Source organism: Triturus cristatus, chromosome 9 (genome assembly GCF_964204655.1).
Source record: "Triturus cristatus chromosome 9, aTriCri1.1, whole genome shotgun sequence".
NCBI classification, from domain to species: Eukaryota; Metazoa; Chordata; class Amphibia; order Caudata; family Salamandridae; genus Triturus; species Triturus cristatus.
This window is the reverse complement of record NC_140592.1, coordinates 33,947,166-33,964,541: the sequence shown is the minus strand read 5'-3', so window position 1 is coordinate 33,964,541 and position 17,376 is coordinate 33,947,166. Positions and strand designations below refer to the sequence as shown.

Genomic DNA, 17,376 nt, shown 5'->3' with positions numbered 1-17,376 from the left:
GTTCAGTAGAGTAACTGGGAAATCCAGCCCTTTTCACACGACCAGTGCTATTCTACCCCTACATAAATAAATCTTCCAGGTCATCAGACACAGGCCTTCTGCATTTTTAAGATTTTTTTAAAATATAATGACACAGAGAGATAGATCTGCTAAAGAGGTGAGCAGAAGGGCGATTGCACACATACAATTCAAGCAAATATACAAAATGCACACAAGTCCAGGGAGCCCTGCCTCCTCTGTATTCTTAGGCATGCTGAGGTGTGAGGAATCTGCCCCCCCTTTATGTTAATTTAGGCCTTATAGATTGACGACCTTTGGTGTAGCCTGAGGCCAGCTGAACAGGCTTCAGTCACTTGTCCTCTGATAAAAAGATGAGCCTTGTTTCTCCCAGATCAACTCCTGCTCCTGTGAATCTTCTCTGATTCTTTTTCAGAGCTCAAGACTGATCCAGGGAGCTGTCAAAATGTAAATAACAGTCACATTGTGAGCTGATTGCACTCTGCACGTCAACATATTCTTCGACCTATGTATGTCTTACAATCATTGTGGAGCCCAGTGCAACACACAACTGGTGCCCTGCAAGATGCCGCACTCACCGCTGATGGCAGCCATGATAGGACCGTGTCTCCTCCGACAAGGACCATAAAGAGTGGTTCCCAACCTGTGCTCCGGGGGCCCCTGGGGGTCTGCGAAGCCTCCTCAGGGGACCACGACTACTTAGAAAAGTAAATAATATTAACAGATTCATAAAGTGTATATAAATAAAGAAGCCAAATGTACAATTGAATATTTTTAAATGTCCTGTAAATGTGAAGGAATTAGAAATTGGAAGCTAAAAGTTAAATTAGTATCGTTGGATTGATTCACGGGAGCAGTGCAGGGGCATGAAACAGCATATAGTATGGATGGGGAGAGGCCTCAATTGAATTTAGAAAAGCTCCAGCCTTTCAATGAACATTATTTATTTTTTATTTATATGTGTTTGCGAATTTAAAAAAGTGCATCATCATTTGTGTATCTGTTTGATGATTGCTTTTTCTGTAGTTTTTTTGTATTGTTTTGCAGCTCAAATCATAGACAGTGCTTAGGCCGGGATCCTCGGCTTTCATTAATGACTCAGTGGGGGGTCTCTCCGGATTCCAAAGATTCATTGGAGCTCCCCGGGATCCAGTATTGATTAAGTCGGGGTCCCCAGAAGTCAAAAGCTTACGAACCACTGTCATAAAGTATTTCCTTGATCCGTGCACATGAGATGATATTGATGCACTTCTGTCAGCCATTGCACAATAATGCAGTGTGGGGATCCATGGAAAGAGGTGCCATAGGGTATGTGCCATCTAAGTGGCACTGGATAAGTCACATGACTCCGAGATGTTTTACAGGTGGGCATCCAGTGCAGTATTCTTTGCTGCTCTGTTTTGGGGTACACCCTGCAGGGCCATCAGCAGTGGATGCTGGAACGCCTGTTACGTAAACCAGATTTAAGAGGTTGTTGGAAGACAACAGAAAGCTCTGTCTTTTGTATTTACTGTTCCACATTGGATTGTTACTGCTTGAGTTGCTGGGACACTTCTAGTACCCAAGGCATTCACCCAATCAGGAAACAAATTACAATGTGGGAAAAGTGGATCTTTTCTGAGATTGGACTAAGGGTTATCTACCAATAGAAAACAAAATATTCCTTGAAAGCTCCATTATTGGCTGGTTGTAACTTCAGATCAAGACTGACTCCAAGGCACCAAGAAACCAAGAGCACGTCCCTGCCCATTGAACACTAACGGGCTGCTGCTGCCCGCCGGAGGGGCATTAGAAGAGCTGTCCTGGTCCTACTCGAATCTTCCATCCACAAGACTTGCTCCCAGGAATTAAAGAGTCAGGACCTTGAACATGCCAGCTGTGGATGGGGCACAACTGGCCTACTGTGGGCCTTGCCTCTGGGTGCCTGTGTACTGAGCAGCTGAGAAAGTCACTTAACCAGCTGGAGCTGCTGAATAGAAAAGATCTTTTCCAAGAGCAATAACGTGCATTGAAACCTGGCATGAAGCACTACACAAAATGGTCACAAGAGCAGAGATGTGTACAGAATTGGATCTTTCGGTTCATCTTTCTGTTTTTGATTTTCCAGGCACCCCACCTTTAGCCTGCGACCACTTTCAGGCAGACGCATTTGGGCTCAAAGACCCCTCAGTGGACACTGCATTATGCTTTGAGTGACCGGGTCACCGGACTCTGACAACCAGCAGCTGGGATACGGCTTGACCTGCATCTGGGACGCCTCATCATCCTTCGGCATTAGTCGCTGTTCTCTTGGCTGGATCTTCTGTGCGTCACCACATTGTGTTCACTGGACTCCACCAAAGGACCTGGATCCAATGGAACTTCAGCATGATGGACACAATCTCTCCTCTCAGTCTCCTGGGACTGGCTCGAACTGAAAGCTCTTCTAGGTCAGAAGGTAAAGGTATCCAGCAACTTCAACCTCTCGTTCACCCTGACCACCTGCCCTCGCGAGGCACCCCAACATGGGCCAGGTACACCTCCTAAAACTTCAATACAATTTTTGGAAGTTTTCAGACTTTCTATAGCATAGCAATAAATGCCTCAACCCCACTCTTTCCTATCAAAACCTCCAGCATAGCCTTCTTGACCCCTTGACCTATTTTCACCATTTGTTTATTCATACTTTTGTGTTAAACTTTACTTGGTTTAATTAAACTTGATTTGAATCTGTATCTTCTTAGGTTTCAGTACTTGATTTATACCAATAAGAATAATTGCTACACAAACATTCTTTAACTGTTCAGTTCTTTGGTGTGGTACACACAACATGTTCAAGCACGTTGCCCCAGGGCTAGTTTGTTGCCAAGGTGAAGTCATCAAATCTAAGCCAGGTGTGCACTGAGTGAGAGCTGTGTAACTGAGGCTTGTTCTGTTTGGACAGCAAGGGAGCTCACTCACAGCTCACACCAGTCTTGTGGCCTCTCCAGTGGCAGCTGCCAGATACAAAAAGTGGTGGGTGGGGAGAGGAGACATGGGGGAGCAGTGCAGGAGGGCGCACAAGGGAGGGGGGACAAGGGACTTAAATAATAGATATATATTTTTTAAGTTGTACTTACCTGTTGCCGACTGCCTCCCACGTCACGCCTCAGTGCTGGGTCTTCCTTTTCCTATCTGACACTGGGACTACATCACAGACACCCTGTCCAATCCCTGTGCTGCATAGCAGCACGGGGATTGGCCAGAGCGGGCTGGAAAGACACTCCGCTTAGGGTCAGGGAGCCTGTGGGGTTTGTCTAACCCGGCTGTTCCAGACAGCCGGGTTAGAGAAACCTAAGTGTGCCGGCCAAACACACATCTGCATTTAGAGAGTGCACATAGCACTCCTCCTCTCCCACTCCCATGCCCCGGCCCCGCCCCTCCCTACATACGCTGGCTGAGTCAGATGCTTAAGAATAAAAACATATTGAAATATCGTTTAATTTTTGCTTCTGGCTCTGAGCCAGTGGGGCGATGCTCCTCCGCCATTGCGGACGAGCCGCCCCTAGGTCTCTCCGCTTCATGGAGTAACAATTGAACTCTCTTTATGGGGGTTTGGACATGTGTACTAACTGTCCCTTGGTGGAGAAGGGGATTGGCTTATTTGGGCAATGACCTCATGTGGGGCGCTTCTTAGAGGATATGAGGTGTGGTGAATCCATTTGTGCATTTATTTCGAACACTTACTCTGCATCAGACTGAAGTGGTTTATAAAGAGGACAGAGAGGGGCTGCCATGGCCCGTGCGGGCTTTAACGTGGCGTTCCTGTCTCCAGCACCTGAACATCATTATCCTATACTTTGTTTTCTACATTACATTTCTCATGGCTGTGAGATGCGCAGTTTAAGCTGCACCCCTATACGTCACAGAAGCGCAATATTTACGTGCTTTAGCACCATATATTTTCTGTATGCCTTAACCTTATTAACGTAAAGTGAAGCACTAAACTTATGACTGTAATGTATTCACGATAGAAACTAGACATTCACATGAGTATGTACACTAATGTTTTAGGATTGTAGTTCTCACTCGCTTCTGCATTTGTGTATTTCGAGGTATACTGCATTATCTAAAGTACACTTCTCACAAAATGATGCATACATTTATAAACGTCTTGCACTTATTTTGTAGAAGCATGTGCGCGTATATTTATGTATTTGAGATGTACACTTAAAGGTTTTATTAGGTTGCCCCAACCAAAGGCCCGAAGCATTTGGTTTTCAATGTTTAATCTTCAACGTGAAAGTTTTGCTGGTGTTGCAATGTTCTCTCGTCTGCAGGTGCGTTCACATGGTCTCACAGCTAGTGAAAGGCTCACTGTGCACTAGAGATTGTGAGCCGCGGGAGGAGAATGTTTGGCAAGGATGAGAGGAGAAATCCAACCTTAAGTGAGGACACCAATTCCTGTCCTATCTGGAGACGTGAGGCATCCAAGGTCGTCCTGATGTTCCACTTTGGGATGAGGAGGATTGTGTAAGGGAGTCAATTCCTACTGTTCAAAGGTGGAAAGTTACTGGAGTTGACCACGTGGAATTCTAGAATGTTCTGCGGGTTTCATTGGTGTTCATACTTTAGTCTTTCGAGCAGATTCCCTTTAGACTCTGAGGGCTACAGACCTCTCTGCAATATTCTTTTTATGTGGCTTTATGCTATGCAAGTTCCTGTTTGGAGAACTTCTACTTAAGTCGCAACAATGCTGGCACCTTCCTGCTTTTCCTGATTTAACTATGGTTACCTAATTTTTCAACTTTAGGTTAAATTAGTTTAGATGACTTTAGATTTACTCATGCATGAAGTGAAGCATCGCAACCTATACGCTGATCACCAGATTGTGTTCCTTATCTTCTGCATTGCTGCAACTGAATTTCTCGTATGCTTTATGCTACTAAGGGGCATATGTATCAAAGGATTTTGTAGTCGCAAACGCTGCGAATCGCAAAAAAACAGCGTTTGCGAATACAAAATCGCAAAAGGAGATGTATGAGGCATTTCAGCCTCGCAATCTTAAGGAATCGCTAAATTAGCGATTTCTTAAGTTTGCATAAGCATTTAAGAAATCGCAAATTGCGATTTCTTAATTGCAATGTAACACGCATCCAAGTTGTGTGATTTCTCCTTAAGAAATCGCAAATTACCACCAACTTCAAGTTGGTGGTAAGTTGCGATTTCTTTGAAATATGCACTTTTATGCATATTTCAAAGTGCCATGTGGTGCACATACATGCCCTTAGGGCATGTATGTGCGCCATATGTGCACACATGCTGATTTCATGGGTGCATCAGGCTGTCATCATGACACCCTTGCACCTTTGAAAATATTCTCAATTTGCGATTAGCAAATAGCGATTTGCAAATTGAGAAGGACTTCCCATTCATTGCTATGGGCCTCCTGGCCCATAGGAATGAATGGGAAGGTATTCCTTAATTGCGATTTCGTAATTTGCTAATCGCAATTAAGGAATTTTAAGAAATCGCTAAATTTGTGCGATTTTTTAAATACATCCCGTTTTGCAATTCTCAAATAGAGATTCTCAAAAAATCGCTATTTGAGAATCGCAAATGGAGATGATGATACATATGCCCCCAAGTCTATATTTTATTCAATGTTTCGGATAGCCTGTGGTGATTGTGTACCTTTACAATATGTTCTTGAGAGTTATATACATCAGGTTGGTTCTTAATTTGCAATAAGCCCTATCTAACCTTATTTACTGATTCCGGGCCCTTAATGTTTGTCCAAACGGGTCTCACTGTAGTTTGAATTGTTTAGGTGAAGTTAACTTACCTTTACCTCTCAGGCAACTAGAAAGGTCTCTCCCAGGATGAATGGTAGGAGTGGCTCAGATCTACATCAGCTGTAATCAGTGACTGGGCTCACCTCTCCTGTCCATTCCTTGGTACCTACAGGAGACACCGCCTGAGTCCAGGAACGTGCGGCTGCCAGGACACCTACTACTGTATGCATGTGATAATGGACAGGGCTATAATGGACGGGGCGCGCAGTGCAGCCGGCTGCCACATAACAGAGGCTACCATTATGAGATCCCCAGCCTTTAATACAGCATGCACCAGATTACCCCGATTCGAGGCACTCTTGATATTGGCAGACAGGGGAACTGAACGACAGGGAGATCAAGCGATTGGTCTTGGCTCACACAAGTTGGTCAAGAGGCAAGCTAGGATTGAGTTCAGGTGCGTAAATGCCAACAACTTCAGCAGGAGTTCAAGATACAGGATGTTTCCACTGTTGATGCAGAGCCCTTCGCTCACAGTACCTTGGTCGGTGATCATGATGTTGTCGTTGTGGCGGTCTCCAATCCCCAGGATGTAGGTCGCGATGGAGTAACCAGCGCACGAGGTGACGAACCTCTCCATGGCTTCGTAGTACTGAGAATCCAGAAGCACAGAATAGGGTTAGTCATAAAGCATGGCCTTCGATGAGGCATCAGAGGAACAGTGTGTCATCATCTCTAGTTAGGACAAGCAGCATGGGATCCATAAAAGTTTGACAAACTTCTAGGAATATACGTCTCACTAAACAATAAAATATCCACACACTAAATATAAAAATAATCTTCGTTTTGTTGCTAAAATTGTGTGATATTTTTCCTAAATTTAAATTGAAGTTTACAGTGTTTGGTTTAATATTTGCCTATCTTTTGGAATGAACACATTTTCTTTCATGGGATCGTCTTTGGTTGTACTCCTCTGTCTCTTCAAATTGACTGACCCTTCTCTGTCCTAATTCTGGGTACCTCTAACTCTCTTCTAACCCCATTTTAACAGTGACTTATTAGGCATATTACCAACTTGTTTCAGGTAAGCTTTCCTCTGCCATCACAGCTACGTCTGTGCTCTATGAATACCTAAATAAATACAAATTGAACTAAAACCAGTTGGGTTGGTGGGGAGACAATACTATAGAAGCAGGGGTCATGACCTGCCAGTTATTGATTTTTTATTGTAGGGCCATTTTTTAAATGCAACCCAATCAGTGCTGTCTTCTGACAAAAATATGAAAAGTTTCAAGATTGGCTTTCAATTCTTCATCAGCATTTTGGTAAATCTGTGTGTTGTGGTCTTTCTGTGGAAGTCCACAGTGCTCAAAGAGTATAGGTAGCCAGTACCACCTGGAAGTAGTGTAACAAAAAATGATGCCCCTCCCCTGCAGGATGTAGTGAAGGGCCCCTGAGTCTCTCAATTCACAATTTATTTATTTATTTTGATATGAAACTCCAACGGAGGTCCACTAAAATGAACAAACAGATTAAAAGAGTCAAACTTTACATACAATACAAAATTCTTCCTTTATACATAGCTGCCTCCTGGGGGGAATCCTTATATCAAACGTACTGAATAATGTGCAAATAGTGCAATAAATACATGAGAATATCCAATATCCAACCATCAAATGTTATAACATAAGAATAAAATTACTATTAAAAATTACCTAATAAATAGACAGAAATGTTTTTAAAAATTGATATATGTTATAACAAACCGTTTCATTCGGAGGAGACAGAACCAAAGAACGGGCCTCCTGGGCAGAGTGAATATTACATTTGATATAAAATGGCTTTAAGAACATGCCTGGCACTTTGCAGCTTCGTACATACAAATAAGACATGATTAAGATCTTGGATTTGCAAATTACACATTTCAGATATTCTCTTCTCTCTTGATATTTTATCCCAGATGCCAGTAACTTCTCTTAGGGGCAGCAAGTTGATTCTCAGTAGGAGTATCAGCCTTCTGATCCCGTGAGGGATATTCCAAGATAGATAAGGCTGTGGTTTATTCGTCTAAAAAGGGAGAGGGACCCCAAAAGACAAAGGAGAGGGGTACCAATAATGACCTTAGTCAAACAAATAGAACCTCCTTGTCAGAGATACATAACAATCCATACACCTTGCACACTAGTAGGATGGGAACCGGCAAGACAAATGCAATCAAAACAATTGAGAAGAAGAAAAATATCAATAAAAAACCATATTTATTTGATTTGTGTTAAACACTATACAAGGTATATGTTATCTATTGTTATATAGCCAATTATGAAGCAATAACAGTCTAATCAAATCAGTGTCTCATACATCATTATTGATCAATTATACATATATTGTTAAAAAAACACTACACACATTATAAATTGATAAACATCACACAATATACAAATTGGGAACACAATAAAAAAGGACAATTATGTCCTATTGATTAGAGAAAAATCACCAAACCAACGATTCATCAAAGGTGACCCTAAAAATATAGTTTTCAATTGTACATGTCACCAAACCAGTAATCAATGATTTTATGTGGTTTTCTCTTTTAAAAGCATCGACGCGTTTCGGTGGGCTTAGATTATCTGCCAACACCTTCTTCAGGAAAAATTAAATGGAGTCCCAATTTCGTTACAAATACAAACGAAAATATTTAATGGTTGGCAATTTATTCCAATCTATCTCCAATCAGAGGGTCTTCAATTGTTTTTCTGTGGCCAATATAAGCCCTTCACATAGGGTATGTAGACACCTTAAAATTATCTCCTCCGAGTCTGAAGAGCTTCAATGTTAGGGTAATAATCCTTCTATTACTGGCGTATGACTATTTGATCTGAAACCTTATCAAGCTTGTTTCTCTACTGACCACGATATCTCGTCGGGTACGGGCATGTAGAAGTCCCTACATAGGCTTCAGTGGAAGTAAAAATACTTTGCTACGCCTATTCCGGTGTTCACAGTGCGCCCTCTGTGAACACCGGAATAATATATTAATTAGAAAACAATAGATAAACAATGGCTCTAAAAAAATCACCCCATGCAGCTGACTCCTTTTTAATTAGTGCAATCGGAATTCCATCCAGCACTTGTGCGCCGGAAGATCTAGTATTCTTTATGTAACTTACCACTCCCTCCCCTGACGGGGGGCCAAATTCGATAAGAGAAGATTTAACCCCATCAGTCATCGCAGGAGTAACTGGGCAGTTATTTTTGTATGATAGGGAAATGTAGTCTTTTTCTGGGATCGGTATAGGCAGAGCCCTCTGCCTTGAATAACAGTATTCCGCGATCGAGTGCCAATACTTTCTTGAGTCTTTGGCCCTTGCGGCTTCCCTCAGCCCAATCCACTTGGCATCAAACTCCCTTCTTTTTTCACTAAGCTTACAGTGTCTTGTTACTCGCTTAAGGAGATTAATTTCCTGCTGCCGACCTGTGAGGAATTGTAGATACTGTTTCTGGACAAGGCGGTTAATTGCTTGATTTAAAAATATCAACAAGGACATACCCTGTTTGTGCAAACAAGGTCCGGGAGATTTAGAGCTTAAATTACGTATCTTCTCCATTTGGGCCTCAAAGAACTGTGTAATATTGGCTTAAGCACGACCCTGCTGTTCTACATAAGCCCTCTTCACAATCGAGCCTACTTCAGAGATTTATTTTTGCGTCCAGAAGGACCGACCATTTACTTTATTAAAAGTAGCCATGCCCTGTCCAGTAATCCCCGGATCCAATACGGGAAGATCAAAAGCCACTGTCATACTCACTATGATATGGTCGCTCCATATCGACGGGAGAACAAAAAGATATTCATGCGCCCGAACATTTGATAGAAGACAACCACATAGTCTAAAAGGCTCTGAATGTGGTGAGAGTGAAAAGTAAAATGTGCTATTTTGTCAGCAGGCACTCTCCCATTTAGGATAACAATATTTAAACTTCTGATGCTATCAAGCATAATGGAGTTCTTAAGCAAAATAGAGACCTCCCTACTGGCGTGTCCCCTTTCAGAACGCTTAGCATAGCAGGAATAAACAAAGAAGCCATCACAATCAACCTCTTTGCAGGACCATGTTTCTTGTAACCATATGATTAAAGGGCTCATGGTTTTCAAGGCATTCAGTTTCATTTCATTGGGTCCCAGACCAGCCATATTCCAGGACAAACGTAGCCCCACCAGGCTACCTCAACGGAGTGCCCCTTTCTGCTTCCGGATGGGTCTTATTCATGGCTCTTGCAACCCAACTTCACTGGGCCGATTCATCTTCTATGTCCGGGGTCTGAGGAGCAACTGCCACACCAGACACAAAATGTATTGAACGTCCCCTCCTGTCCACGGAAACCACAATGTCTTTGGTTTTACCCACAGAATACTCAGTGTCAGCGCCCAGGATTCAGTGGCATCCAGCGCCACTGAATTAGCGGCCCTGGGAACTTTCAAGCGCTGACTTGTAGAGCCCACAGTTTGATATTCCTCATATTCTATAACAGATGTTATATCAAGCCCTTGTTTGAAAAAATGCTCACAATTCTGCAAAACCAAATTGGCCACTATCAAGTAACCAAAAGTGACCCTAGAATAGGGAAGGGTGTTGTATACATTAATCATCACATTTAAAATATCCCTGCTTGCTATCGGCTTTAATGCCTCTAATTCAGAGAATAAGCTAAGAATGAATCCTCTGTTTACCGGAATGGATTCATTATCAAATAGCCAGGTAAAATCCACAACAGGAGATGAAGCAGTCTGTACCCCACTAATATTCTTTGAAGCGTCCCTCAAGGGGATCCATAAAGGGACCCTATCGGTAAAGCTAACAGCTTGTGCACCACCATAAGGTTGAATATTCGAGTCGGAGACAGTGTTGGAGGTTGGGGCATCTTCGTTTCTATTGGATGGAGATGTGGTCCCTATGAGGATTCTATTCAACCCAGCCTGTGTGATGATTGGTATTTGGGGTCCCCCCTCTAGGTTACCATCCACCTTGGAATCAGGGACCCCAGACGCTGTCTGTAGCAAGGGAACCCAACATGCCAATCGCATTTCCCCTCCCGATGAACCAGCCATCTCGTTAGTCAAGGAGGGATGGATTGCTTGGAAGGACTGCGACATCCGGGTTGGTGGGGATACTACTGGTCCAGAGTCCCCCAATCTCCCAGCTGATACCGTAAACGCTGTGGTGAGTTCCCTTGGATTGCCATCTACTAGCGGTGATTTAGGACCTCCCTCCTCCATTATTATATGAATATACCTCTGGCTTTCGGGGATCTGGGAAAAATGCAATTTTGACGCTTTTCGTTTACAAAATCGTCTTTTTTTTATATTTCTTTTTCATATTTTCCCCCTTATGATTTATTTCTGGGCCACTCCTCTTCCCTGCTTTGCTTTCAGTCCTCCCTTATAGAGGAATGCGCCTCAGTGGTAGATGAAATTATGGCCTCCCCCCTCCCCACCTGCTTATTTTGCTTGGCATGGCCCCTAGTTTTCCTGGCTTCTCCGGTGCCCCCTATTTTTCCTTTATTAAACAGAGGGAAGTGTTTTATTTTAAGGGTTTTATATAGCGCTGGCTATCGGTATCGGAGCACTTTACAACCTTTTGTCATGTACCAATCGAATACAAAGTAGAACAATATAAACACAATAGTAAACACATTGATTTGTGACGAATCCTGTTCGGGGAGGAAAACAAGGGAGCAAGTCAAGAGGTAGGTGGTGTAAAAGTCTTCTTATCAACATGACTATAAACTCCAATGGGCAAGATTCTGCGTTGGTGACCAGCTATCCCTTCGGAAGAGATTGGTTGAGGTAGAGGTCTTTGAGCTGGCTTTTCAATTTTATGAAGGAGGGGTTTGTCCTGATATGGACTGGGATGGTGTTCCAGATTTTGGGTGCTTTACCGAAGAAGGAGCGTGATAAAGTTTTTTGTTTGAGAGTTTTCGAAGGGATGAGAAGTAGAGTGTTAGTACTCCTGAGAATCCTTGTCTGACCGGCCTTGTTGAGTTTGGTGACCAAGTAGGCTGGTTTGCCAGTGTGCTGAGCTTTGTGTGTGAGACAAGCAGTTTTGAAGCTTGCACGCATTTCGATTGGGAGCCATTTTAGCTCCCTGAGAGCGGGAGAGATGTGTTCATATTTCTTTACTCCAGTGACCATCCTGGCTGCTCCATTTAGAGTTGATCGAAGGGGAGCTAAGTGAGATTTTGCAGTGCCCATGAGGGTTGCATTCCAGGGATTGTGTGGCCTGTTTGAGGTCGTTGGGAGGGATGAAGAGTTTTATTTTGTTGAGTAGTTTTAGGTTGAGGAATGCGCTCTTTGCGGTGTTCTTGATATGTTTGACCATGTCTAAGCATGGGTCCAGAGTGAGTCCCAGTGATTTTATGGAGTCTGCAGGAATGAGATTGCAGTTGAGAGCATCAATGGTTTTTAGGCATTCTGTGATTTAGGGGTCTGCTCTTTGTTGGATATGAGAAGGATTTCTGTCTTGTCTTGGTTGAGTTTCAGGTGGTTGAGGGATAACCAGTGTTGGACTTCTCTTTGAGTGTCGTTTAGTCTCTAAATGTTACCAACGGAGGAAGTTTCTAGGTAGATCTGTGTATCGTCTGTGTAGGAAGGTGGATATCTGACTATGGTTACCCCCAACTTTTTGCCTAGTGTCTAGCTGGTTTTTCGACTTAGTTGGCCTGAGATCCTGCCATTCAGGGTCTCAGGCTGTCTGCTCTCTCTGTAAAATGGACTCCATGTACCCTAGGTACATAACCAATTGGTAAGGATCACCTTATTGGACCCTGTACAGTGTACCCTAGGTACCCAGGGCATAGGTGTACCCTAGGCCTCCCAGGGGCTGCTGCATGTATTATGCCACCCCTGGTCTGGCCTTCCAATCAGACACAACTGGCTGATCACTCAGCTGGGGCAAGGTCGTGTAATCACCCCTTGCTTAGATATAGTATGCCTATATCTACCCTTATATATAGACACATGTGTACCTATCAGTCACTCCTATGGCAGGCCTTAACAATCCTGGAGGCAGAGTGCTTGGTAACATGTGAGATGGTGCTCTAGCATGAGCTGAGCCTGTCTGCAGCTTTCGGAAGCATGTCCTTATAGCTGTTCTATGATATAGCCTACCATATACTCTTAAAGTGCCTTATAATCTTAGACGGTTATGGTAACTATGGTTTGGCTTTATCGAAACATGTCGTGTAAGGTGTCTAACACTTTGGAATAATACCCCCATACCCTTTCTGGTGATGAGGATATTATTCCTCCCTTCTAGAGGGAGAGACATGTTAAAATCCTACTTTGCTGTTTAACTCTAACCAAAGCCTCAGCATCACAAAATGGATGCTGCTGCCACAGACACAAGTCTGACCTCCTGCTGCTGGGAGTGATCCCAGCCAGGGAGGCCTGGACAATAGGTTTCCTGCTTGGGGAGGTGCTAGCACCTCCCGAGACAGCCTTTAGTGTATTGGGGCAGGGTGGGCTGAAAGGAATGAGACATGCCTGGGGCACACAAGGTGTTCCTTGCATAGTCCAGTTCAAACCGGCGCTGGGGCACTCCAGCCCCAGCTCTGGCGCGAAACTGGACAAAGGGAAGTGGGTGTAACCACCCCCTCCCAGGTCCCACCCCTAAGGCGTGACCTAGCAGGTATCCCAGCCCCCCAGATTAGTATAAGAGTGGGAGTTGGGCCTCAAGACTTTAGATTATCCTGAACCTGCAAACTTGAACAGAAACTCTGGACCTTCGACATTCGACGAAAGAAGAAGACTGAAGAATCTCCCTTGTAGCCAAGGAGTGGCTACCCTGTGCAAACAGGCACCATCAAGAGACTACCCTTTGCTTTGCCCACGTTCTACGAGGAACCGACTGCAGAGCCCGACCAGAGCCTTGACTTCCAGACTTCTCCGACCCTGATCCACATCCACAGCAAAGCTGAGATCCGTGGAGGCGACGAGCGACGTGGGACCGGCTACCTGGAAAAAGTGGCTAGTAACTTAAAGCGCAGCTTCTGAGGTACCCTCGAAGTTGTGCACCGGGGATTGAGAAGCCCCAACCCCAAGCACCATCTGCACCGAAGATCAGCCCCCCACACTCCACGAGTCCTGCGTGGGGCCCTTCTGCATTTTCCTGCTTGCCGCGTCTGTCCGGTTGCTTGCCCGCTGGCTGGTGGCCTTTGTGACGACGCTCCCTGAAATCTTCTGCACTGGTTTGGCTCCTCCAGACTGGCTCCCGCTTCTCTGCAAAGAAGAAGCACCCCAGACCTTCCTGGTCTGCACCAGAAGCAAATCCTCCGTTCTTCGTGGGATCCGCTTGCCAAGGCTTGGTGAGTCTTAGTCCAACTTCGACGCCGCCGACAGCAAGAGCCTTCGTGGGACAGCTCGCCTCCTGGTCCTGGTCGTCCTCGACGCTTCCTGGTCCTCCTGGCTGCAGCGACAAGCTTCACCTTCACCTGCAATCTTCACGACATCGCCTGGTTCCTTCCTGGTTCCCCGTGGTCACTGGCTAGTGACCTTGACTCTGTCCCTTCTGCTTGCAGGTTTCTTCTCTTCTTGATCCCAGCCTTGGGATCCACCGGACACTCTTCACTGACTGCCTGTCAGCATCTTTCTTCAGGCATCCATAGGAGTCGACGACGAAAACGACGCATCTTCACCCCTATGCACCCGCAGCCTGTGGGCTAGGTAACTTGGGTACTCCGGTGCTCATCAGGATAGTGACTATCCTAGTGTCTAGTTTTCAAGTCTCAACTTCCTAGCTACTCCCGAAGTGTCCTAAATCTACCGTTTTCTAAACTGTACTATTGCTATTGACTTTTACACATTACGCGTGAGTGTTTCCACTCTGCACACGAATCCCGTGGGCCTCCCACTTCCTAACTAACGCTAGTGTAGTGTAGCCCCAGCGATTCCCTAGGCCTAGGCCTATTCTATTTCCGTGACAGTGGTTCTTATACCACTTACTTAGTATATGGTTTGCGTGGCCCCTAGGGCCTAACGGTATTACTTACCTGTGTGACTTAATGTATGCTTAAATAAGACTGTGTTGTACTTACCTCTAATCTCATAAAGAGTGCTGAGGGTTTGACTAGAATAAATACACTTTATTTTATATGTATATCTGTTGTGGTGTCCTTTCATTTGGTATTCAAGGGATTATATATGGTATCACAGCTGGCTTCACATGCCATTCAGAGTTTAGCCTAAGACTGCTCTTGTCCATGCTACCACTAGGATAGCTGGTCTATAAGGTTGACTTTACAACCAATCACCATAAGGGTATTTGGACTGATATAAGGTGTACACTAGAACTAGTGACATCATACATCAGGCCAACTTCTCACATTGGTGAGCAGCGGTTGGGATCTGAGTTTGCTGTTGTAATACCATTGTAATCTTAAGATACTAAATTGAAAGATCACACAGATATTGTCTAGGTACATATAACATAGATTATAATACTTAAGTCCTACTGGACTTAGTGGTTGTAGGTTGAAGGGAGTAACACACCCTGACTACAACTACTAGAGAGGTTTAGTAGATACAACTAGTGTAGGTAGGTGCACACACCACACCCTCACTAGAATCATGTCCCTGAATGGAGATCACACTGATGCTCCCTCAGGAGAGGAGAATCCTAGACAGGTTCCCTCTAGATATGATGCATTCACTTTCCAGGAGATGAGACAACTGTGTACCTCCAGGAGATTAAAACAGGGTTCCAACCCTACCCTTAGACAGCTAGTGGAGCTTCTGGAGGCCTATGATGCTGAAAGAGCTGCCAAGTATGGTGCCATAGCTGTAGATAAGGGTCTACCCACCACAGAGGAGTCAGATGGGAATTCAGATGAAGAGGTAGACAGCCAGGGCCAAGTAGGAAGACTTAGCCAGGCTAACCTAAGCTTACATGGGAGTTTGCATGGGGTCCCCCCATACAGACCCCCAAGTAGGCTTACACAGAGAAGCAGGAGGGACAGATCCCCTTCAAGGGAATCCATCCACTCCCATGTCTCTAACATCTCTAATGCTTCCTCTCACAGGGGAATGACTTCCCCTGAGAGAAAGGAGCATGAAGCCAGAATGAGGGAAGCTAATCTGAGGATTCAGAGGGAAGAACTTGCCCTTGCCAAAGAGAAGCTTGCTCTGGCTAGAGAACAAAAGTTAAGTGGGTTAGAACCCACTGGTGGCAGCAACATTCCTAGAGATAGGGATAGGTCTTATGACCATAGAAACCTAAGCAAGATAGTCCCCCCATATCAGAATGGGGATGACATCCACAAGTGGATGACTGCTTTGGAGAGGGCCTGCAAAGTACAGCAGGTTCCCCAGAGTCAGTGGGCAGCTATCTTGTGGCTCTCCTTTTCTGACAAAGGTAGAGACAAGCTCCTCACAGTCAGTGATGAGGATGCAAACAATTACAAAGTCCTGAAGAGTGCTCTGATAGATGGGTTTGGCTTAACCACTGAGCAATATAGGTTGTTGTTCAGAGACACCCAGAAGACACAGACACAGGACTGGTCTGATTTTGTGGATTGTGCCACTAAGGCTTTGGAAGGTTGGTTAAATAGCAGCAAGGTGCAGGACTATACAGGATTGTACAACTTGATTATGAGGGAGCAGATCCTTAGTAATTGTCAGAACCAGCTTCTCCATCAACACCTGGTAGACTCAGATTTGACCTCTCCCCAAGAATTGGGAAAGAGGGCAGATAAATGGGTCAGGACCAGGATTAGGCCTAAAAATCAGGGTGGTGACCAAAAGAAAGATACCACCAAGCCTCAAGAGAAGGGTGGGGATAAAGCAAAAGAGAAATCTTCCTCAGGGCCCCAAAACTCCACACAGGGTGGTGGGTCCCAAGCTCCCTCCTCTACCACAGTTAAAAAGCCTTACTGCCATGAGTGTAAAACTCCTGGGCATTTGAAAACTGACAGCAGTTGCCCAAGGGCTAAAAACAAAACTGTTCCTCCAACTACTCCTGTCACACCACCTATTACTGTCAGCAGTAATCCCCCAGGTGGTGGGAGTGCCCCCCAAAATTTGGTTGGGTTTTCTTGGGGAACACAGGGGGATCCTGGCTTAGCCAATTCCCCTACAGCAGCTACTCTTGTCTGTGATGGTGGCATGGGGTTTGCCAACTTCACTGCCTGTCCCAACACATTGGGTAGGTACAGACAGGAGCCCTACATCAATGGTAGAAAAGCTGAGGCCTACAGAGACACTGGAGCTAGCATCACTATGGTGGCCCATAGGCTAGTTCCCTCTGAGCAGCTTTTGCCTGGTTTCTCATACCAGGTAACTAACATTGATGGCAAACAGAACAGTCATCCCATGGCAGAGGTATGTCTCAGCTGGGGAGGGGTCACTGGCCCTAAAAGGGTGGCAGTGTCTCCAACCTTGCCTGTGGACTGCTTACTGGGGAATGACTTAGAACTCTCAGCTTGGGCTGGAGTTGAACAAGACACCCATTCTAAAATGGTAGGCCTTTCACAAAAGGGTAGTGGGGTTGTGCCAGTCACAACCCCTGTCCAAGTAGATTTCCTCCCTGAAAAGGTTGGAAGGGCAGTGGTAGCC

General features: G+C 44.9%; 1 protein-coding gene across 2 annotated transcripts in view; it reads right to left on the bottom strand.

Moving 5' to 3' along the window:
• Positions 1 to 17,376, bottom strand: part of LOC146797317 (phosphatidylinositol 4,5-bisphosphate 3-kinase catalytic subunit gamma isoform-like) — a 132,735-nt gene that overhangs the window by 21,693 nt on the left and 93,666 nt on the right. For both annotated transcript variants that reach the window (XM_085624316.1, XM_085624317.1), the window contains one exon: positions 6,312 to 6,423. In XM_085624316.1, the coding sequence (XP_085480442.1) occupies positions 6,312 to 6,423 (112 nt within the window). The remainder of the gene's footprint in view (positions 1 to 6,311; positions 6,424 to 17,376) is intronic.